The sequence below is a fragment of the Adiantum capillus-veneris genome, chromosome 18 (genome assembly GCF_014529385.1).
Source record: "Adiantum capillus-veneris isolate H3 chromosome 18, ASM1452938v2, whole genome shotgun sequence".
NCBI classification, from domain to species: domain Eukaryota; kingdom Viridiplantae; phylum Streptophyta; class Polypodiopsida; order Polypodiales; family Pteridaceae; genus Adiantum; species Adiantum capillus-veneris.
The window spans coordinates 24,040,055-24,065,487 of NC_140948.1; the positions used below are offsets into that span (position 1 = coordinate 24,040,055).

Below are 25,433 nucleotides of genomic sequence, written 5' to 3' on the forward strand. Positions count from 1 at the left end.
AGTGAGCACCTCTGTCACCCTCTCTATCAATGTAATTTGATACCTCATCTATATACATACCAAATAAAGTAGGGGACAGTGGGCATCCCTGCTTTACTCCAACGGTGGAATGAACAATGTCGGAATCCCCTTCTGGAGTACGTACATAACCAGTTTTATTGACCCGTATAAGGCCATGATCCCCCAGATAATCTCTTTGGGGACCCCTAACTCTTGCATTCTGCGCATCAATCTGGCCCTTGGTACTGTATCAAAAGCTTTCCGAAAATCCACAAAGCAACAATACATCCTTCTCCCGCTTGCTCTTCCTTCCTCAATAATGGCTCTGAGCGTAAGAATATGATCTAAAGTGGAATAACCCCTCCTGAATCCAGCTTGTCCCGTTGCCCTTATGCCCTCATTCTCTGCCCATCTACTCAATTTTTGTTCCAGAATGGATGCGTACAGTCGGGTCAATGTGTGACCCACCATAATGGTACGGTAGTTCCCGGGTATCATAGGATCCCCTGACTTGAAAATAGGTACGATAGTAGATAATCCAAGATTCAGGTAATCCTTCACACATGACCCGATTAAACAGACGAGCAAGGACTTCTGAAAGTAGATCCCTTGCATGGATCAGATGTTCTGCTACTAAACCCTCATGATCATATGCTCTTCTTGTCTTCATCTTATCAATGGCTTTTTCCACCATTTCCGTAGTAAAGAAAGTACCAGTAGCAGGGCATGGCTTTAGCGGATCTGGTAATGGAGGTTGTCCAGATACTGTATATAATGATGTTACATATTGACCCCAAATCTCAGGAGAAGTAATTGTCGGAGGCGATGAGTGCTCGTGAAATAAATGCCAGGCCTCATGTGAGTCCTGACTCAAGAAGAGCTGATATAAATCCTTCTCTAGTTTGGCTAAAAATGCCCTTTTCTTGCGACGTACTATACGCCGAAGAGCAATCCGAGACTGCTTATATGTGATGATCCCAAGTGTAAGCTCTTTCTGGACCTGGGTTCTCGTCTCTCTGCATTTCTCGTCATACCAGCTGTTTTGAGGCATGTTCCCAGATCCTCTATTCTGATCAGGCTGAGTATGTGGGTATGCCTCAAAACAGTTGCGAGAGAGAGAGAGATGCGACACGGTGTGGCGGAATTCCACCCCAGAGAGTATTGGTGAAATGGGCCCGTGGGGCGGTAGGCGTTGCCTTTCACCCAAAATTCTTTACTTTAGACACACACAGAGTACTTTGCAAAGGTAACTTGTAACGGGGATTAACACCTAAGTACACACACGACTCGGAAGCTAGAATGCTCCAAGCAGACACCGACAACCTGTAGGCCCCAAAATTGGCGCCCCTTTCGGTATTTCTTTATTCTTTAACAGAGGGAATAAAACCTGTGATCTCCTACGAGCTGCCCCGCACAATCTAGGCTAAGAAACACCTGTTCTGGCTCGATTTCGGCAACATAACTGTACTAGGACGCTTCACAATCAGTATCCCCACGCAATAGATGACTTTCCCGACGCATACCGACACTTTGCAAAACCTGACGAGAATCTGCAGCACGCTGAATTCTCTGTTTTCTGTCCCGAAAATGCGCCAGGTCACCTGTACAGCGGTCCCCTCGCGTCCCCGAACCTCCTGGGGGTATTAGGGTCCGTTTAGGGCCGAAACCCAAAACCTGCAAAAATACACAGCAGGCTGTAATTCCCTGTTTTGGTCTCCGTTTCGCGTTCCGGTCGCATCTGTAGCAAGACCTCGAGCTCCCGCACCTGTAGGGCTACTTGCCCTTTGAATCGGACAAGATTTCTCACGTGAAACCTCTCCGAATTCACCTGTACCTGCAAGGGATTAGCCGCTAGCTAATCCAGTACCTGTGCAAGAGGCTCTTGCCTCGGCAATCGCGCATGAACCCACATAATTGTACATTGGTAAAATGAAAAGCCCACTAGAGGGGCATAACATACTGCTCATAGGGGAGAGAGAGAGAGAGCAGGGCAGTATTTGCCATTGGTGGAGTATGCATACAATAATACAGTGCATTCATCAACTGGCAAGGCACCCTTTGAGATAGTTGAAGGTGGCAAGAAAGTTCCTCCCATACTGCATACAAAGGACAAGATATTTGAAGCAGATAAGTATGTTCAGGACATGGATGAAATGTACAAGAAGGTCAAAGTGGCCTTAGAAAGGACTCAGGCAAAGCAAAAGAAAGCAGCTGATCGTCACTGTCATGAAGTGGTATTTTCACTTGGTGATTGGGTGCTTCTGCGCTTTGAAAAGGCAAGGTTAAAGAAGATGAAGGGCAAGGAAAGACTGTTTCCAAAGCTCAGCATGCGTTACTATGGGCCTTTTCAAGAATGCGACATAATCAGTGATGTTGTATATAGGCTGAATTGGCCTGAGAGTTGGAAGATTCACAATGCGTTTCATGTGAGTCTTCTCAGACTCTATGTGGGTGATGTGCCAGAAGATATGCCAGCTGAAGATCAGCTGGAAGTCGAGGGACTTGACGAGATCTTGGTCCCGGAACAGATTTTGGCACACAAAGAAGAAAAGTGAAAGGCAAGGTTGCTAGGCGTTACTTGGTAAAGTTCAGAAACTATCCACCAATGGATGCTAAGTGGATGGAAGAAGGTGAACTTGCAGAGTCACCAACTGTGTTATCACTTTACCTTGAAGCCTTCGATTTACAACCTACCTTGACCCCTCGAGTTTCAGAGCTATATGGATTGTCAGTGTGACAATGGCTTCTGAAAGAAATGATGTACATGTTATTTAAAGTGAGCTCAAATGAAGTACATGTTACATGAATGTTAGAGCTGTACAGATTGTCAGTTTGGCAATTGCTCTTATGGAATGTCCAAAAGTTTGGTTAGTGCTATAGAAGTGAGTATTTCTTGTCAGTTTGTCAAGGATACAGTAATTGCTTCTATTAGAGAGTACATGTGTAACTACATTCTTAAACTGTCGGTTTGGGTATGCTCGAAAGTGTTACTGGATCCAACGTGTACTAAAAGATAGTGGCAAAATGTGTAGCTACCATTTTGTCATTGGAAAGTTATTGACTCAAAGCAATGGCAGAGTGCGAAGCTACCACTATGTCATTGGGACAGGGTTCACACGCAGGCAATACATGTGTCAACGAGGTGTTAAATACACCAAGGTTGACAATGAGCATGTATGTGTCGTACATGTGTCGACAGGTGTGCGCACACCCGAGTGTTGACTGTGAGCATGTACGACATAGATGCAAGCGAGGACGTTTGAGATTTCAAGAGGGGGATATGTCACCAGCATGTGACTACTATCTATCCTTTTTGTCGATTTCATTCCTATTATTTATTTATTTTCACTTTTTGGAAACACCCCTCTAGAAATCTAATTGCCCTGCATTGCATAGCTAGTGTGGAACTGTTCAGAGGGAGTCCAAGCCTCAGGGCAAGAGAGCACTAAGGTTGGACAAGGACTATGGTTAGCCAAAGTGGGGTCATTGACTAGCCAAAGTGGAATCCTTTGCTACATAGGCTACATTTCAGTTCTTGGTGTGGCTGCAGTGTACAAAGAGGGTCAGATGACCTAGAAAGATACAATGGCAGCATCTCCTAAAATTTAGGGAACTGCTATTTTGGACCTGAAAATGTGTTCGCGTCATTAGCTCTCGAATGACAAGAGGAACATTTTATTACTCTGTTGCAAAGTCAACTGATGCACCAGTTGAGATATTTTTAGCCGAGAATACCCAAAGTTAGAAAGTGTGCCATGTGGCACTCCGTGAGCATTCTGCTACTCCTGGCCAGAGAGGGGGCGCCTAAAATGAGAGAGGAGACTCATTTGCAACTTTGTCATAGGTTAAGAGCTATGGAGTGCTTCCTTTCCCTCTTATGTACAGTGCGGTGCCAGGAGTGATGCCCTGCACGCTACGCACTGCTCTCTCTCTCCCCTATGAGCAATATGTTATGCCCCTCTAGTGGGCTTTTCATTTGACCAATGTATAGTTATGTGGGTTCATGCGCGATTGCTGAGGCAAGAGCCTCTTGCACACGTACTGGATTAGCTAGCGGCTAATCCCCCGCAGGTACATGTGAATTCGGAGAGGTTTCACATGCGAAATCCCGTCCGATTCAAAGGGCAAGTAGCCCTATAGGTGCGGGAGCTCGAGGACTTGCTACGGATGCGACAGGCACGCGAAACGGAGCCCGAAACAGTGAATTACAGCCTGCTGTGTATTCTTGCAGGTTTAGAGTTTCGGCCCTAAACGGACCCTAATACCCCCAGGAGGTTCGGGGACGTGAGGGGACCGCTGTACAGGTGATCTGGCGCATTGTCGGGGCAGAAAACAGAGAATTCAGCGTGCTGCAGATTCTCGCCAGGTTTTGCAAAGTGTCCGTATGCATCGGGAAAGTCATCTAATGCGTGGGGAAACTGACTGTGAAGGGTCCTAGTACAGTTATGTTGCCGAAATCGGGCCAGAACAGATGAAATTCAGCCCAGATTGTGCAGGGCAGCTTGTAGGGAACCACAGCTTTTATTCCCTCTTTTAAAGAATAAAGAAATACCAAAAGGGGTGCCTATTTAGGGGCCAATCTGGTGTCGGTCTTCTCATACAGGTGCAATCTAGCAACCTGTATCCCTTTCCCCTTTGTTTTGTCTTGAAAGTACAAGTAAAGTGGGCGACAAATTAAATGGGTGAAAGCAAAAAAAGTTTAAGTCTAAGGTCTACCGCCCTTTTTGGATTAAACAGGCCGGTTTCACCAGCAATTTCATTGAGGAGAGCAACAAAGGCCAGACTGACCAGAGCATATGCAGCATTGGGTGGATTGGAGAGGATGTATTCATAGATTCAGTTTCAAGAGCCTCGGACGAAGCTCTGGATTTTTCACACTCTGGTGGCTTCGCATTGCTCTATGGTGTTCAGAAATGGGGGCCTTCATTGGACCATCATGGGAGGTCAGGTCGCACTGATGGATAGGGAGACATGGAGAAGCCTCTGGTCTCTATGATCTCGCGGCTTATTAGAGCCAAGGCTTCAGTACCACATGACATTATTCGAGCAGAGCTAGTTGCCCCCCCACTAGTGGTCGAGGTGCTTACCAAACCGGTCTCCTTTATACACCGCTTGCGGGACCTCATAGAGACAGATATGCCCGCCTAGCACGAGTCCTCTCGACAGTTAGCTGTGCAGGGAGATACAGCATGCTGGTATGGGGAGATGACATCATGGTTTCAAATACATGGGTTCAGCATGGATAGATTGCCCCCCTCCCAATACTAATTGGATGCACCCTCCCTCACTCTTACACAATCCGAGATCATCAACCTCATCCGCCACGACCTGACTCAGCTAGACACCAAGAGGACTTGGATACAACCGGCATAAGAGCTGGGCACGAAGATGGCTTTCTATAGAGAGCATCTTCTCCAGCTTACTGAGGATGGTTTTGTGACAAGGCCCATATACATGGACACCCACTTATCTCATGGGATACGATGTGCTATTGGCCCAATACTCACACCTTCACACCAGCTTCGGATCGAGACTGTAGATACAGCGGAGTACCAGCAGAGGCCAGGACATGTCCCCTATGTCACATGGAGCCTGAGACAGAGTTGCACTACACATGCCATTGCCGAGTTTACTATGAGATACGAGGCCGCTTTCACTGCCTGTTTAGAGAGGGCTTTGGACCACTCTCTAGATTCATGGGGTATGAGGACCAGAGATGTCTGGGACTGTTTTTGCTCAAGCTACACAAAGAGAGCCTAATGAGACAAGAGGCTACCCAGTCTCAGAGACGGATCACAGACTTCTTCACACCAAACAATCTGGCCAAAGCTTTGTCCACCTCATGCAATGTAGCAAAAACCACAAATTCCAGTGATGTGTCTCTGACTGATATAAAGCATCCCTCCTGCAACAGCTCACAAAAGCAAAGGAACTGTGAAACCCCTAGGCTGTGCCTCCAAAATCATTTGCATCCACTCTAACATTTCCAGATGATGCACCCCAAAAAAAGATGCGGATCTACAACACAACCAAACTGTAAGAGAGGCGGGACCCACTCATTGCCCAACTCAAAAGCTGATGGAAGGTACCATGCGCATCTCTCTGACCAAACCAACTTGCCTAAGGCCTGCCTAAACTGAATCTCAAACAGATCTGCAAACTATCAGGTATCCATAAAGTAATTGGCCTCGACCATTGTCTGCTCATGTATGGTAGCCTCCCTCATCCAAAAGGAGACATCATGTAAAACTTGCACTCTAAATTTGATCATGGGAGCTCTCTCTGGACTGAGGAAAATGTGACGGGTTCCTGACAACTACAGGAAAAACAAGTCAACACATAGTGGCCCACTCCTCAAAGAAACATCTCAAGTCCATGGACCAACCGCGAATAACTGTGCATACTACGCACACATAGCCACAGCCACACAATCGCCATCTTCTTTTCTTGTGCACACTTTTTTCTCCTTGTCTTACACAAATTGTCTACTTCACATCACCCATCTAGGTGTACTCACAGAGATCTTTTAATGTAACTTAATCACCCCACTAGTAGCGAGGGGGTGACTCTTGCGTTGGGGTAAAGGAACCAATGCAGCTTATCTCCAAGAAGTGGCAAGACAATACCGAAAAGGAGTACATCACAGAAGAGCTTTGCAGCTGAGGTAGTAGTCTCAAACACGCCGATTGTAACACCACCCTTGATTATGCAGACTCCATTGGAGACTATCGATTCCACAAATTCAAAAGGCTTCAGCAAAAGTGCTAGCTTGAAATCAAAAATTGCCAGCAAGAATGAAATGAAAGATGTTATTGAAGCACAACTGTGAGCCATGGAAATCAACCAAGTCAAAGAGAGTCCCAGTATGCAGACACAGCACTACCTAAACGCACACAACCACAAAAGGTAAGTTCATCAACCATAATCAAAGAAGTCCTATCAGCTATTAAAGAAAAAGAGAGTGGCAGCTTGCAGAACTATGTTGAGTGGGTGGGTGCTGACAGGCTGACAGTACTCTACGGAATGACTTTATAAAAAATGTACATTGAAAATGGGAGTTCCTAAAAAGAACTTGTTACATGTACTCTCTCATGTGTGTATTGAGTATGTGTTTGAAAGATGGAATGTCTACAGCATTTTATTTGTTCACCAGACGAGTGATGTGAATATGATAGTAACGTGATTTAGTAGATCAAGATATCCTTGAAAAAATCAGTGCGGCCTGGATATGATTGATAAATAAGTTCCAATGATCATGATTCATACCTGAGGTCTCAACAAGGATAATGATGTGAGTCTCATGATGATTGTTCATTGACTTGTGTCTTTGTGCAAGTGCAAGATTTGCATAGTCTGATGCATGTGTGCATAGAGTCAGTGTCTATTGAGCTATTTTCTGTCCTTAGTCTGTTTTGCAGGTGTGACCCAAGGTGATAACTCTCCTTTTGTTCTTTTTTTCTTTTTTTTTTTTGGGGGGAGGGAGGGGGGGGGGGGGGGGGGGGGGGGTTGGTAAGGTCGTAAAATTGATATGTGGCACATCTTGCTGATGTGGCAGACCTCCGCAAATGCAACGCAACTCTGTCGTGGCAGCCTATTTGTGTGAGCTTTTTATAGCAAAACCAAGGGCCACTATTTCTAGCCGATGCAGCTTTTGGGGGCGCCCTGTTTTTAGGTCCTCACCGCTTTTCAAGACTGGCTCTCTGGAAAATCATTGCATGGTTGTAGATTGCAAAGGTGCTCCCTTAGGCAGTTGTACTCAATGATTATCAATAGCAGAGTGCTGTAACTCTTACCACCCCCTCTCAACACCTAATGCTAAACAAACCGCCAAAAACCGAAGATGTGAAACATGGAATGAAGATGTCTACTGCGAAGCAATCGTCTTGGGAACTCCAGTCGCGCAAAAATCTCCTAGTAGATATTGTCACGGACTATGTAGGAAACAACTCTACTCAGCCACTGCAAAGTAAGCATAACACTACAAGAAAGCTATCCCAAACCGTGTAGAAACATCCACTATCATAGACCCAACAGTCATAGGAGTGCCAAAAGGCCTGCAAATGTCCAATCCTACCCAATAAGATCTATGGTCACTCATTCGAAGAAAAGAGGAGGCGACCACAATTCATCATGGCCAAGCAACCGATCCACAAAAACTCCAAGAAGGTCAGACTGAGAAGTCTGCACCGGAAAACTTGACCGCGTGCTACAATAGCCACCAACAGACTACACCGACCACCACCGGATGGTGTCCTGTCAGTACTGAGTATCCTCAAAGCTAAGGGAGAGAGTTCGACTAAGCAATCGACTCATAATCAAAGCCTGAGTAGTCTTCGTTATGGTCGTGACTTGTCCTTGAGAAGAGGAATGGCCAGACCAAGGTGTCTGCATTGTAGTCCTTCTCTAAGAAGAGGGGTAGCCGGCAGACTAAGAAGCCTGTGCTATCAAGGTCCTCTAAGAAGAGGGGTGCCCAAACCAACAAGTCTAAACCTGTATATCAAGGCTATATCGATGACGAAAGAAGAGATCCAAGTTCCTCTTTGTAAGGCCAAGAAATTGCACCTCCAAGGCAATGTACCTGTCATACCAAGGCTCGATGAAGTCTCTGTCCACCAGCGGATGGTGTTGTCTTCTCTGGGAAGTCAATGTTCCCATATGTCGTAAACGCAACCATATCTTTCATAAATTCCCTCGTATGGTATTTACCGATCAAACCACAAATTGTACTCACTCTGAAGTCACAACCGTTGACATCGAACTGGAATGAAAAGTCCCCCCATAGATCCCATGCCCAAAAGAAATGATCAAGCCGATGTTGAGGATACAGCAAGCTACAACAGTCATCAATAGACGGCAGGAACCACCATTGGATGGTGTCCTCGAATGTTAGTTCTGTCAGTCTAAACCATAGGAGAGGCAGAAAGGTAAACTATCAGCCTGCTGTCCACCCGAAAGCCCGACTGCGAGGGGATGAAATTTCCGGCCAAAATCAGCATGCTCCTCTACTCCCGGACCGTACCGGAGCATTGCAGAGGTCCAAAAATGGGTGAATGTTCGTGTGCATAGCTGTCGAAAGGCTGAAAGCAAAGAAAATCCAGCGTGTAACTCAAAAGCAATCACCGTAATTCTGTACTCATCACCAAACCGATCGTAGATCTAGTGTAGACAGATGTCCCATAGCAAGATCCAATGCCGAAACTCAGCGTAGATCCTCCTCTGTGGCCGAGAAACCCTCATGGCCAACCCGTATCCACAAGAGGATTGTTGAGCCAGTGTCGAAACAGGCATAGGCGGGGCCTGATCAGAGAAGGATGCCAATCAAGGAGAGCAGATCCGATGCAGATGCCAATCTCTATGTCTGCGCAGACAGCGAGGCTAGCCAGGCATCTGTGATCCTCGTATCCCATGACTCTGTGTCGTACGAGGATCCTGTGCCAATCTCTGTGTCTCCGCAGCTCGAGCAAGAACAAACCCAAGCATCTCTGATCCTCGTATCCCATGACTCTTGAGAGTGGTCCAAAACCCTCTCTGAACAAGCAATGGAAGCGTCCTCGTATCTCGTAGTAGACGGGGCAGCGGCATGTGTAGTGCAACTCTATCTCAGGCTCCATGTCACACAAGGGGCATGTCCTGGCCTCTGTTGGTACTCCGCTGTATCTCCCAGTCTCAATCCACAGCTCGTGAGAAGATGTGTGTAACTGGCCAATAGCACATCGTATCCCATGAGACAAGTGGGTGTCCATGTATCTGGGTCTTGTCACAAAACCATCCTCCGTAAGCTGGAGAAGATGGTCTCTGTAGAAAGCCATCTTCGTGCCCAATTCCTGTGCTGGTTGTATCCATGTCCTTCTGGTGTCTAGCTGGGTCAGGTCTTGGCGGATGAGCTTGGTGATCTCTGACTATGTAAGAGTGAGAGATGGTGCATCCAATGAGTACTGGAATGGTGGCAGCCTGTCTATGCTGAACCCATGCGCCTGAAACCATGATGCCATCTCCCCATACCAGCATGTTGTATCTCCTTGCATGGATAACTGTAGAGAGGACTCAAGTGCAATGCGAGCATATCTGTCTCTAGGAAGTTCCCATGTGCGGTTTATGAAGGAGACTGATCTAGTGAGCGCCTCAACCACTAGTGGGGGGGGCCCTAGATCTACTTGGATAATGGCCCATGGTACTGATGCCTTGGCTCTAATGAGCCGCGAGATCATAGAGACGAGAGGTTTCTCCATGTTCCCCCATCCATCTGTGCGACCCGGCCTCCCGTGGTGATCCAATGAAGGTCCCCATATCTCAGCTCCATAGAGCAATGCTGAAGCCACCAAAAGTGTCAAAGAGCCAGAGCTTCGTCCGGGGCTCCTGAAACTGAACCTGCGAACACATCTTCCCCAATCTACCAAATGCTACGTGGGCTCTAGTCAGTCTGGTCTCTGCTGCTCTTCTGAGTGAGAAAGCAGGTCCGCTAAAAACCACTCCAAGGTAAGTGTAAGCATCTGTGTACTCCACAATCTCCTGGCCGTATGTGAATGTAGGTGCTGACCTCCTGATCCACTGTGGGGTGGTATTAAACACCATAACCTTGGTTTTACCAAGGTTGACAGACAAACCACTTTCGTGGGCAAACCTATGCAAAGCATCCTATTGACGTTGCATTCCCTCTGGGGATTCGGAGATCAACACTATATCATCAGCATATAACAAAAGTGGAATCCATGTCCCTGCCAACTGTGCACCTCTATCACCATCGCTCTTAATGTAGTCGGAAACCTCATCCACATACATACCGAAAAGAGTAGGAGAGAGCGGGCAGCCCTGCTTCACCCCAATAGTGGAGTGAACCGGTGTAGAAAGTCCCTCAAGGGTGAGTACATGCCCTACTACTGATCTGTACAATGCCATGATCCCCCAAATGAGCTCTGTGGGTACTCCCATTTCCTATAATCTGCGCATCAATCTAGCTCTGAGTACTGTGTCAAAAGCTTTGCGGAAGTCCACAAAACTACAATAGATCCGTCTCCCATGAGATCAACCCTCCTCGATGATGGCCCTGAGTGTCAAGATATGGTCAAGAGTAGAGAAGCCTCTCCTGAACCCTGCCTGTCCAGCTGCACGCATTCCTTCCCTCTCTACCCATCTACTCAGTTGTTAATCAAGAATGGATGCATACAACCGTGCCAGTGTGTGTCCAATCATGATAGTGCGATAATTCCCGGGCTCCATGGGGTCTCCTGACTTGAAGATAGGTACAATCGTAGATAGGCTCCAAGTGTCCGGTAGGCCCTCACACATGGCACAGTTAAACATAACTGCTAGAAGCTCTGCTAGTAGGTCTTTGGCATGCATATAATGCTCAGTGACTAAGCCATCATGATCATATGCTCTCCCAGTCCTCATCCTATCAATGGCTTTCTTCACCATCTCAGCGGTGAAAAAAGCACATGTATGTGGGCATGGATCGGGGGGGTTGGGAAGGGGCGGCTGTCCACGTACTGTATACAAAGATGATGCGTACTGACCCTAGGTCTCTGTGGAGGTAACAACAAGGGGGGGGGGGGGGGGGATTGCTCATGAAAGAGCCGCCACGCCTCGTGCGAGTCCTGACTCAAGAATAGCTGGTATAGATCCTGCTCGAGTCGAGCCGAAAAGGCCCTCTTCTTCCGCCGCACCAGGCGTCGGAAGTCAATCTGTGACTGTCTGTGAGTGACGTCCCCCAAAAGCACCTCCCTCTGAAGTCTAGCTCTAGTCTGGCGGCACTCCTCATCGTACCAGCTGTTCTGAGGCATGCTCCCTAATCAGCGTCTTTGCTCAGGCTGTGTGTGTGGGTATGCCTCTGCTGCTGCATCATGTAATGTCTGTGTCAGTATAGTAGTTAGCTCCTCCAGAGGTCGCCCCGGGTCCTCACTGCATAGGCGTCTGTAGATCCCGTCTATGTATACAGAATCCGTCTCCCGTGTGAAGGCGTAGCGAGTAGGAGCTGCTACCCGTGGCCTGTGTGCTACACTGAACTGGAAGGAGATGGTCATCGACACAAGAGCATGATCCACTGCCACCCCGACCGGTCTGGGCCCAATTGTGAGATCCTGGATACTAGAGATGAGATTCGGCTGTGCCATGACATAGTCCACTGTGTTGGCTCCATGTCTGTGTGGGAAGCATGTAAAACCTCCCGCAGCAGGAAATCTTTGTAGGCCATTCAAGATGGCCCATCCATGTGCGGTGCCCATGTCTATCAAGTGTCGCCCATACTCAGTATATTCCACATCGTGTGATAGTCTGGACAGGCCTGTCTCTACAACATCTAGCTCTATCAACATCTCCTCTGAAGTATCATAAAACACTGTCTGGTGATGGGCAGTCCTAGCATTGAAGTCCCCTAGAATGATAATGTCACCATCTCTAGAGAACTCCCATATGTCATCGTCCAAAATAGAAAAAGGGGACTGTCCTCTGGGTGATGCATAGACTGATGTACTCGAGGGAAAGTAGCAAATAGAAATGTAGAGATATCTGCCTGTCTCTGCTTTCAATCTCACCCACATGTACCTAGCCTGCTCATCCCTACGGGCTATATGTATCAATGGCTGCAGATCCTCTCTAAATAACACTGCCACTCCCCCCGAGCCCCGTCCTCTGTGCTCTGAGCGTGTCTCCTGTCTGTAAGTTGTCTCCCACCTGTATCCACTGATGTGAGGCATGGATTGCCCAGGAGCCTGGTGTGTCTCAGAGTAAAAGATGATGTCTCTTCCAGGTAAAGCTATCCTCAAAAGCACCCACATCAAGACGCATAGATCCATTACAGTTCCAGGCAGCCACTTTGAGTGTGGTCCCATAAGTCTCGCACCGTCATGTGGAGCGTCGCTCTAGTATTACCACTCTTCCATCTCGGTAAAAGGCAATCTTGCCTTTTCCCCTTGCCGCTCTAATCTCCGGCATTACTTCCTGCGTATGAGCGATCTGTGAGAGGGTGAGATTATCCTCGAGAAAGATGCCCGTCTCTTTAAGAGTTGGTCTTTTCTTCAAGGACTTCTTCGCTTCCATGGAGGGAAAACTGAGGATGAGTGCTCTTTCTTTTGAGGTTTCCCCACTGCTTCCATTTTTCTTTATGTTGCCCACTCTCCAGGCTCTTGTGTGCGTCGGCTCATGAACCCCCATCAAGGCCATGAGTTCTTTTACCTCTTCGTCCACATTGCCTTTGTCTTTAAGACCGCAAATTCTCACATGTAACGCACGCACCCATCTCCTTTGCTCCTCCTCTAGTGTCTGATTAATGATAGTGGGTGTGGACGTGGGCGTTATCTCCTTGCCTTTTCCTTTCTTGGTGACCTTGATCACACACACACACACACACACACACACACACACACACAGAGAGAAAGAGAGAGAAGATGCAGATGCAGATGCTCAAGGGCGTTCATAGACCAAGGTGCACCCCCACAGGGGTGACATAACACAGATACAAGATGAGTGGGGACGCCCCCCGGCTGCCTATATACCCTTGAAGAGGCTTGGTCGGCGAGCCTGGAGAAAGACCCCACGACCCAAGAAAAAAGTGCAGGATACAAGCCCATAAATAGGCCAGGATCCATGCAGCCTAGATGCAAAAACAAGGGTGGCCAGCCACACTAGCCATATACAAGTATCCATATCTTTGTGAAGCAGCAGAATCGTGTAACTCAATAGGGGGTGGGTCCCCCCCCACCCCCCCCCACCCCACCTATGGCATGATCTACTAAACTGGCTACTTCTCAAGTGAATCCTATAAATAGGACTCATGGGCTCTTTTGTTCATCTTGTGTGGTCACTTGACCTATAGACCCTTGGCAGCGCTGCCAACGTTAAGAAAAGAAGACAAACCAAGCATGCTCAGTAAACGTATACAAAACGTATACAAAATCCTAACGTAATCAACCTACCATTACTACACCTCATCACTCGCTAAATGGTGACACTTTGGGTCATATGTGGGTTATAATGCTCCAATTCATATGCAACAGCTTTTTCAAACTCCAGATGCAACAACTGTGCTTACTTTCAATAGCTTCAGAAGTCCGAAATCTTTCTGTTGATTTAAGGCCACTTTGTACGTCTCGAAGCTCTACCTGAATAGAAATATACAATCAAACTTTCAATTAAAAGCAGCAACAAAAGATGTTCAGCAAAAAGGGTGGCACAACAGCATTCAAGTGTCGATTAAACTAACTGAATATATGAAAAATCGTCGAAAACGTTCAAGTCCATGTCCAAAAAGGTAGGCAAACAATAAAAGACTGTACCTCCAATCCTAAGTAAATATAGATGAAAGAAAAGGCAGCTCAAAGGCAACCTCAAAGGCACTTAATACTGAAGGGCACTAAGGAAGCTTTATACTATCCAAGTTCAGAATTTAGGTGCACAGAAACAGTTTATTGACATGGATACTCTTCAATAACATCAATGTGATACTTAATAGTGTCTATTGTCAATCAGTTGATGAGGCAACCTGTGAAGCAATGTTTATTGAAGTGTATACACACACCAAGGAAGTTACAAAATACTCACGTTCACAGAAAGAACCCTTGAAAACCTTCAGTTTTCATCCGGTAGACAATGGAACAGTGCTGATGTTTTTCAGCGAGGAGCTGGACAATATTGTGTCTGCGTTTTGGGGCTCGTGTGCAGCAGTTCGCACTTGATTCAGACCACTGATTTTCAGCCAGCCAGCAGGCGTGTTTGACCAGCAGAGGGGGCTGATCTTGGACCAATTTCAGGCTGGTCTATCTGTCTCTTGCGAAGGAGGTTGGAGATCTCTTCATGAGAGGGTGCTTGCAGCCTTGAGCCAAGTTTGTGCCTGCCTTTGGTGGCATATCGTGACCTCAACTTGATATGTCGGAGAATGACACTAGCGAGCTTATGCCAAGGTACAACGGTGGAGATATGGTGGCTACAGCTTGCAATTCAGATTGCAAGGTTCCTAGTACCTACAAGTGGATATATTGCTAGAGATGGTTGAACGTGGTGTACATCTTTGTACCTGTTCCCTTTGGAAGGTGATGAGTGTTGTCCTATCGAAGCCTTATGTGGTCTCTTGGTCTCTGGTGGTCTATCTGTTAGCCAGAGGGCTTTGGATCCAACAAGAACTTGTCATCTAGTCCCCATATCCTCTTGTTGGTGATCCTGGACGTGATTAGAAGGGAAGACCATCTTGTTACCTATGCTTAAATAGGACAATTGGATATATGATACTCACTAGGAGGGATTGCAACTATCTCATGACTCGTGCTTTATAGCCAGAGAGGTTTGCACCTCTTGCACACAAAACTATGTTTGGATTCAGGAGCAGGTTTTCTACTCATTACGAATTGTTGATTCTTCTGGATCTCGTGAAATGGAAAGACTACAGGTTCTTTGTACGACATGTGGTATGGAAGCATAACCCACACCGGCTCATGGTCTTGAGTCCAGAATCCCTACCACCTTTTACTTCTACCCACACGTACTTTTCCCAAATGGGACTGGAGTTCCAAAGGGGGTTTCCAATTTTTCACTTACAGACTTGGAGGAGGATATGCCTTTTGTAGTTGAAAGCCATTTATGCACTATAATACAGAAAATTTTGTTAGTGTAGTCGTGTTCTTCTCTAGTTTGCTGAAAATCTTCTACATAAGAGAATTGTTCTTTTGCCACTAGGCAGTCTCCCTTTTCAAGAATTCCATCACATGGTGATGGTGCTTTCTAGATCTAGAATTTGTTGTGTTGAATGTGTGCCACCTCAATACACTTTTCTAGACTGCTCTCTTTTCTTTCTCAAGTAAACTACCTCCTAAAAGAGGGGATAGTGATCATAGGATAGACCTTATACTTGGAAGCTCCCCTCCTAATAAACCTACCTATCAGGTCTCGCCCGCTTAACAAGAAGAGATTATGACACAAGTTAATGAGCTTGTAGAAAAGGGTATGGTACGACCTAACTCTTCACCCTTTTGCTTACATGTTCTTGTAGTGCAAAAGAAGGATGGTTCATAACGTATGTGTGGGGACTATTGTGCGCTAAATAAGATAACATTAGAGAAGTGCTTTTTGGTACCAAGGATAGAGGGTTTATTTTATATGCTACAAGAATCTAACAACTTCCATAGGCCTTAAAAGTTAAAAGTGGCTACCATTCAAATACGTATTGTGCCAAAAGATATTCAAGAGACAGTCTCCCATACCACAATTGACCTGTATGAAAAATCTGGTTATGTTCTTTGGGCTAACAAATGCTCTAGCCACATTCAATGGAGTGACAAAATGAATTTTCAGGCAACATAGGGCTTACATGGGAGTATTCTTTGATGATGTCATAGTCTACTCTCTGTCCTTAAGAAGAGCACGAAGGACACCTCGAGGCACTCTTGCAATCGTTGTGAGCTAATGACCTTTTATCAACTGTAAGAAGAGTGAGTTCTTCTCAAAGAAATCCAATATTTAGATCATATCATCTCAAAGGATGGCATCCGCATGAATCCTCAAAAGCTTGTGTCAATAAACACGTGGCCTGAGCCAACAAATCTATATGAATTAAGAAGCTTAATAGACATGTGATTGATGAGAAAGTCTCTTCTATAGCTGGTCGACTCTATGACCTAATCAAGAAGAACATTAAGTATGAATGGGCTACTAAAGAGAAACAAGCTTTTTCTATGCTCAAAGAAAAGTTAATCTGTGCTAGTGTTGCTCGACCTCTCAAAGCCATTTGAGGTCCATTGTGATGCTTGTGGTGATTGCCTTGGAGCAGCTCTACTTCAAGAAGGGCATGCCATTGCATATGAGAGTCGTTGATTGCACTCTTAAGCACGGTTGCATCCATTCGCGTACCTAGCCCCTTGTTCCCATGACTTACATATTCTATTGATCGATTCTTCTCACATGACATCTTTTTAAATTAGAAAGATGTGGCGGTAGAGCCATATTTTACACTTCCAAGTTCAATCTAATAGTTTGATAGCATCGCTTTCAGCTATCTTACATGCCTTCGACGCATGGAAGCACTATCTTCTTGGGATGCCTTTCATCATACTAATGGATTATCAAAGCATAAGTATTTCTTACGCAAACCAAGCTCAACGACAAACAAATGAGGTAAGCAAATTTTCTTTCGCAATTTCATTTTTCATATAGCTCACACCACTAAAGCATAATCAAGGAGCTGATGCATTCCACCAAGACCACATGCCAACGCCTTATCTTCTCACAATGATCTGACATCTACGATAGATGATTATAATACTAATTCAGATTTCAAAGATGTTTTGTCAGCCATAGCACTTTGGAAAATACCAGACCCTTATCTTTTACAAGATGGTTATTTTCTCTATAGCTCTCGACTAAACATTAGTCACTCTTGTTTTGGTCACAGATAGTTGAGGCTCTGCCTTCCAAATACAAGACCCTTATCTTTTACAAGATAGTTATTTTCTCTATGGCTCTCGACTAAACATTAGTCACTCTTGTTTTGGTCACAGATAGTTGAGGCTTTGCCGTAGGCAGAACACTGGTGCATAGGGGGGGACTTCAACATGTTGGAGGACCCTTCTGACAGGATTGGTGGTAGCCATGCTATTGTGCATGGAGTTGAGCTGGCAGCTTGGGAGAGGTTTTGTATGACTCTGAGGATCTCAGATGTGTGGCAGCACTCTAGTTTTGTGAGGCCCCCAAACAGCCTTGCCTTCTCTCGTTCGGACCGCAGAGTGGGAGGAGTGAATCTATCACCGATAGATCGCTTCTACACTAGTGACCACTTCAGTGACTTGGGAGGGACAGTTGGCATTTTGGTAGGGGCTTCCTTCTCGGACCATGCACCAATGATGCTCACAATGGCAGACAGGCAGAGGAGGGGGAGCACGATGCTTCGCATCCCAGAGAGGGTCTTGCTAGACTCTGCATTCAGAGAGCAAGTAGAGGCCCTCTGGGTAGAGAGCTTGTCAAACCGGCCTGTTCAATCCAAAAAGGGCGGTAGACTTTACTTCAAACCTTGATTTAGCTTTCACCCATTATTAGTCGTCTATTTTACCTGTACTTTCAAGACACAACAAAGGGGAGAGGGATACAGGCTGCTAGATTGCACCTGTATGAGTAGACGGACACCAGATTGGCCCCTAACTTAGGCGCCCCTTTCGGTATTTCTTTATTGTTCAAAAGAGGGAATATACGTTGTGGTTCCCTACAAGCTGCCCCGCACAAACTCGGCTGAATTTCCACTGTTCCAGCCCGATTTCGGCAGCATAACTGTACTAGAACCCTTCACGGTCAGTATTCCCACGCATTGGCCGACTTTCCCGACGCATACGGGCACTTTGCAAAACCTGGCGAGAATCTGCAGCACGCTGAATTCTCTGTTTTCAGCCCTGAAAATGCGCCAGATCACCTGTACAGCGGTCCCCTTGCGTCCCCGAACCTCCTGGGGGTATTAGGGTCCGTTTAGGGCCAAAACCCTAAACCTGCAAAAATGCACAGCAGGCTGTAATTCACTGTTTCGGGCTCCGTTTCGCATGCCGGTCGCATCCGCAGCAAGTCCTCGAGCTCCCGCACCTGTAGGGCTACTTGCCCTTTGAATCGGACGAGATTTCTGGCGTGAAACCTCTCCGAATTCACCTGTACCTGCGGGGGGATTAGCCACTAGCTAATCCAGTACCTGTGCAAGAGGCTCTTGCCTCGGCAATCGCGCATGAACCCACACAACTGTACATTGGTCAAATGAAAAGCCCACTAGAGGGGCATAACATACTGCCAAAGGGAAGAGAGAGGGCAGTGCGTAGCGTGCAGGGCATCACTCCTGGCACCGCACTGTGCATAAGAGGGAAAGCAAGCACTCCATAGCTCTTAACCTGTGACAAATCTGAAAATGAGGCTCTCCCCCTCCTAAATTCAGCGCCACTTCTTGATGCATGAGGCAAGTGCACCAGAAGGTGCCACTTGGCACATTTATAAGCATTTTCCCGTTTCGGGGTTGCCGTCTAAAAATATCCCAACCGGTTGCCCAGTTGACTTCACGGCAGAGTAAGAAAATGTTCCCTTTGTCATTCCGGAGGTAATGACGCCAAATCCACCCACGAGCTACTTTTGGATTTTTGGTGAGTAAACGTTGTTCGTTTTTGGCAGTTCCCTAAATTTTAGGAGATGCTGCCATTGTATCTTTCTAGGTCATCCGACCCTCTTTGTACACTGTGGCCACATCCAGAACTGAAATGTAGCCTCTGTAGCAAAGGATTCCACTTTGGCTAGTCAATGACCCCACTTGGCTAACCATAGTCCTTGTCCAACCTTAGTGCTCTCTTGCCCTCAGGCCTGGACTCCCTCTGACAGTTTCACACTAGCTATGCAATGCAGGGCAGTTAGATTTCTAGAGGGGTGTTTCCAAAAAGTGAAAGCAAATAGATAATAAGAAAGAAATCAACAAAAAGGATAGAAAGTAGTCACACGCTGGTGACATACCCCCCTCTTGAAATCTCAAACGTCCTCGTTTGCATCTATGTCGTAAATGCTTACTGTCAACACTGATGTATTCAACACCTGTCGACACATATACGACACATACATGCTCATTGTCAACCCTAGTGTATTCAACACCTCGTCGACTCATGTATTGCCTGCGTGTGAACCCTGTCCCAATGACATAGTGGTAGCTTCGCACTTTGCCATTGCTTTGAGTCACTAACTTTCCAATGACAAAATGGTAGCTGCACATTTTGCCACTGTCTTATAGTACACGTTGGATCCCGTAACACTTTCGAGCATACCCAAACCGACAGTTTAAGAATGCAGTTACACATGTACTCTTCAATAGAAGCAATCATTGTATCCTTGACAAACTGACAAGAAATACTCACTTCTATAGCACTAACCAAACTTCTGGACATTCCATAAGAGCAATTGCCAAACTGACAATCTGTACAGCTCTAACATTCATGTAACAGGTATTTGATTTGAGCTCACTTTAAATACCATGTACATCATTTGTTTCAGAAGCCATTGTCACACTGACAATCCATGTAGCTTTGAAACTCAAGGGGTCAAGGTAGGTTGCAAATCGAAGGCTTCAAGGTAAAGTGATAACACAGTTGGTGACTCTGCAAGTTCACCTTCTTCCATCCACTTCGCATCCATTGGTGGATAGTTTCTGAACTTTACCAAGTAACGCCTAGCAACCTTGCCTTTCACTTTCCTTTCTTTGTGTGCCAAAATCTGTTCAGGGACCAAGATCTCGTCAAGTTCCTCGACTTCCGGCTGATCTTCCGCTGGCATATCTTCTGGCACATCACCCACATAGAGTCTGAGAAGACTCACATGAAACGCATTGTGAATCTTCCAACTGTCGGGCAATTTCAGCCTATATGCAACATCACTGATTATGTCGCACACTTGAAAAGGCCCATAGTAACGCATGCTAAGCTTTGGAAACAGTCTTTCCTTGCCCTTCATCTTCTTTAACCTTGCCTTTTCAAAGCGTAAAAGCACCCAATCACCAAGTGAACATACCACTTCACGACGGTGACGATCAGCTGCTTTCTTTTGCTTTGCCTGAGTCCTTTCTAAGGCCACTTTGACCTTCTTGTACATTTCATCCATGTCCTTAACATACTTATCTGCTTCAAATATCTTGTCCTTTGTATGCAGTATGGGAGGAACTTTCTTGCCACCTTCAACTATCTCAAAGGGTGCCTTGCCAGTTGATGAATGCACTGTATTATTGTATGCATACTCCACCAATGGCAAATACTGCTCCCACTTTCCTTTATGCTCTGACACATAGCACTTCAACAGATCTAGGACAGTAGAATTTGCCTCTTCTGACTGCCCATCTGTTTGAGGATGAAATGACGAAGAGAATTTGAGCGTGGTGCCCATATTCTCAAACAAACCTCTCCAGAACAAACTTGTCATGCGTGGATCACGGTCGCTAACAATCGACTGTGAAAATATTGCTCATAAACAAGCGTGCCATTTGATCTGGCTTTATCTTCTTCCTGACAGGAATAAAATGAGCCTGTTTGCTGAATCTGCAAATAATGGTCCAAATACCATCGTTTCCTGTCTGCGTTCTCGGAAGATCAAAGATAAAATCCATAGCAATACTTTCCCATGGTTTATCTGGGATAGGTAGTGGTTGCAATAACGCTGGTGCCTTTTGCCTGTCAAACTTGACCTTTTGGCATATTAGGCATTCTCGCACAAAGGCATCCACATCCATTCTCAATGTAGGCCAATAGAAGAATGTCTCAACCGCTTTAACTGTAGCATCGATACCACGATGCCCTGCATACGGTGGGACATGACTCTCTTCCATAACTTTGTGTCGCAATGGCTTTGTGACACACAATCTGCCATGCATCATCATGAGCCCGTCTTTAAGAAGATAGTGTTCATGACGTTGTCCATCCATTAGTTGCTCGAAGACCCTTGCAAAATCTTCATCATTTTCATACTGTTCTCTCATATCATCAAGTTCATGATGATAAGGAATCGACACAGCTGAAATTTGTGGCTTCCTTGACAAGGCATCAGCCACAACGTTCTTCTTGCCTTCCACATGCACAATCTGAAAATGGAACATGGACAAAATATTTGCCCATCGCATATGCTTCTCAGATAACTTTGTCTGTGTCAAGAAGTATCGCAAGGTCTTCAAATTTGGCCATGACTTGATCGCTTCAACTTTTGCAGGATCCATTCTGACACCATCCTTTGAGACAATGTATCCCAGAAAGTGAATCTCTTCCAGAAAAAACTCACTTTTCTTTGCATTGATGAGCAACCTATGACTACGTAGCTCTTTGAACACAATGGCCAAGTGATGCCTATGCTCCTCTTCATTCTTTGAGTAGACTATCATGTCATCAAAGAATGTACCAACAAACTGCTGGTGTGGACGAAAAATTCTGTCCATCATCCTATTGAACGTAGCAGGAGCATTTGTGAGACCAAAGGGCATCACTAAAAATTCGTAAAGGCCAAACGTCGTTCTAAAAGCAGTCTTGTGCACATCCTCTGATCTAATGCGGATCTGATGGTACCCACTCTTTAGATCTATCCTGCTAAACATAGCTGCTCCTTCTAATTTGTCCATAATATCATCAATTCTAGGTATAGGGAACCTATTCTTGATGGTATTCTTGTTCAGTGCATGGTAGTCGATGCACATACGCCATGAGCCATCCTTTTTCTGCACCAACAACACTGGAGAACAGAATGGAGATGAACTAGGCTGAATCAGCCCCTTTTTTAACAACTCCTGTACTTGGCCCATTATCTCTTTCTGCTGAGCCGCACTAACCCTGTACGGAGGCTTATTTGGTGGGCTACTGCCTGGCACCAAATCTATCACATGGTCCTCGGGTCTCTCTGGCGGTAATTGAGATGGTAATGAATCGGAAAAGCAGTCACTATATTGTTGTAAAAACATTGACCTTTCTTTATCTAGCACAGATAAATTTGATTCATCACAATCTGACACTTCACGTGCAAAAACCAAGTACGCAAAAAGATGCTTTTTCATTACAGAAGTAATAGCAGAAGCTGATACAGTAGGAATAGACTCCCCTTTAAGCTTTACATCCAGAATGTGAGTCTTTCCCCTGCTCTGTACAGTGATCTTTTTGTTGTAGGTATCCAGGATTCCCTGTACACGAAACAACCAAGGAATACCTAACAACACATCACATCCGTCCAGTGGCATGATGTAAAATTCTTCAGCATCTACATAGGACTGGATATGTAGACGCAACTTTCCAATGATGGGCGTCACAGCCTCTGTATGGCCAGGACATGCCAAACCTGCCTCTGCTGTATACCCCATCTCTTCAGGTCTGATTCCCAACTTTGAAGCCAATTCTGGGGAAATGAAGTTGGCTTTGGCACCTCGATCAAAGAAGATAAGCACTGTTTGATCCCTAACCTTTCCCCATGCTCTGCAAAGCTCACTTGCATCTGAATTTGGCTTGTCACCCACCATATCTGGCACTAGACCAGCCATGGGCTTCTTTCCTTTCTTGTCTTCCTTGTCATCAGAATCAGCTGGCCTTTTCTTTGTAGGACAATTGTAAGCAATGTGGCCAGGCTGCTCACATATAAAGCATTTGTTCTCTGTCCTCAGGACCTTCTTTTGCTCTTCTGACTTGCGAGGAAAACGTCTTTTCCATTTCTTCGCTGGTCCTTTTTCTAATTCAGCCGTAGCTTTATCTTTCCTTGCGTTGGCTGACTCCTGAGTCCCTTTAGGAGCCTCATTGGGAACGTGCTTCTTGGCTGAATTTTTCTTGCCTGATCTTGCCTTGACGCCAGTGTTAAATTCACAATCTTCTCCCTTGAGCAAACCATTGCCAGTGTTTGCTACCTCGATGAGCTGCGTCAAAGTAGTGACTTTTGTCTTCGTGCAGTATTTTCTCAATCCTTTGGGTAGGCCGCAACAGTATTTTTCAATCTGTTCTGTCAATGGCACAAACCTATAGGAAGTTACTGGAAGTAGAGCTTTCCAAAACTTCCGATTGTAATCATCCAGATTTCTGCAAGTGGCAGCATTTAGCTGGTGCCATTCTGTCATGACATCTGCTTCAAAGTCATCAGATAACCACGCTGCTGCAAAAATCTGCTTGAAGTAAATCCATGTGGACGGAGCTTGCCCTTGAAGCAATAAAGTTGTCCACCATTGTCCCGCATTCCCTGTCAAGAAAGTGGCTGCCTTGCGGACCTTTGAAGCCTCTGTAAAGTTTCCCCCTGCATAGGCCTTGTCAAACTGCTGGAGGAATGAAAGAGCCTTCTTCCTGTCATCAAACCCTGTAAAGGTCGTGAATGACACACCTTTGCCACCTTCTTTGTACGGAGTTGGCCTCTCCAGCGGCGTCAAATTGTCATATGGAAGTGACTGAAACATGGGAACACTATTAGGGTTCATCTGTGTTCCTTGGCCGCTATTAACTTGACCTGGAAACACCATATTTGGCTGCTGATTTGTAATTCCAGCCATACCAAAATTTGCCTGTGGCATCCCAAATTGGCCCTGAGTGCTTTGAAAACCTGGTAGCATGCTCGTGACACCATACATGGGGTTAGGCATCATCGTTTGAGCACCCCCGAACACTGTTCCTGGCGTACAAAACTGATTTCCAGGTGCATGACCAGCCATGCTCTGGAATACGGATCCACCTCCAAAATAGCCAGGGTGTACTGAAGGTGGTGGGAAGACCTGTTGCATAGCCTGTAGGTTGCTTCCCTGCCCATTAGAACCAGCTATAGGCTGCTGAAAGGTGGCGGACTGAACTGGTACAGCTTGAAATACTGGCATCTCAGCCACCTGTTCTTGCACCTTAGGCATAGGTTGTGGAGACTGCATGTTCTCCGTCAAGTGTACAGGTGTTTCCATTGACTGTGCAGTATGAATCACCTGTGCTCGAGTCTTAACAGGCTTTTGAATATGATCCAGTGACCCAACTTGCTGAGACGGAACAGGAGGTTGCAGAAAGGCTAAAAACCTTGGGTTCTGCATTACTTGTGTGAACATAGCCACAGCAGTAGCCAACTGGGTCCTGAATATATCGTCATCTGTCTGTGGTGGTCTTGAGGACTCACCCACTTCATGTGTCGGTTGACCCTGTGAAGAGGAAACCTCTTCAGTCACATCATATGGTCTGTCAGCCATAATTGCAATTCCCTATGTCTGGTCTATGATCCCCTGTGTCTTCAAGCCCAAAACTGACCAAGGCTCACTTCTATGGAAAAAAGTGATTTAATCCCGTCGATGGAACCATGAAACCGGCCTGTTCAATCCAAAAAGGGCGGTAGACTTTACTTCAAACCTTGATTTAGCTTTCACCCATTATTAGTCGTCTATTTTACCTGTACTTTCAAGACACAACAAAGGGGAGAGGGATACAGGCTGCTAGATTGCACCTGTATGAGTAGACGGACACCAGATTGGCCCCTAACTTAGGCGCCCCTTTCGGTATTTCTTTATTGTTCAAAAGAGGGAATATACGCTGTGGTTCCCTACAAGCTGCCCCGCACAAACTCGGCTGAATTTCCACTGTTCCAGCCTGATTTCGGTAGCATAACTGTACTAGAACCCTTCACGGTCAGTATTCCCACGCATTGGCCGACTTTCCCGACGCATATGGGCACTTTGCAAAACCTGGCGAGAATCTGCAGCACGCTGAATTCTCTATTTTCAGCCCTGAAAATGCGCCAGATCACCTGTACAGCGGTCCCCTTGCGTCCCCGAACCTCCTGGGGGTATTAGGGTCCGTTTAGGGCCAAAACCCTAAACCTGCAAAAATGCACAGCAGGCTGTAATTCACTGTTTCGGGCTCCGTTTCGCGTGCCGGTCGCATCCGCAGCAAGTCCTCGAGCTCCCGCACCTGTAGGGCTACTTGCCCTTTGAATCGGACAAGATTTCTGGCGTGAAACCTCTCCGAATTCACCTGCACCTG

At 46.1% G+C, this 25,433-nt stretch overlaps 1 protein-coding gene across 6 annotated transcripts in view; it reads right to left on the minus strand.

The window, feature by feature from the left end:
* LOC147435352 (uncharacterized) overlaps positions 1 to 25,433 on the minus strand; it is a 102,472-nt gene that overhangs the window by 25,749 nt on the left and 51,290 nt on the right. For 3 of the 6 annotated variants that reach the window (XM_086488415.1, XM_086488413.1, XM_086488412.1), the window contains 2 exons: positions 14,027 to 14,096; positions 6,627 to 6,725 (listed from right to left, as the gene is read on the minus strand). In XM_086488415.1, coding sequence (XP_086344541.1) covers positions 6,627 to 6,725; positions 14,027 to 14,096 — 169 coding nt within the window. The remainder of the gene's footprint in view (positions 1 to 6,626; positions 6,726 to 14,026; positions 14,097 to 25,433) is intronic. The other 3 variants (XM_086488416.1, XM_086488417.1, XM_086488414.1) reach the window with 2 other exon arrangements.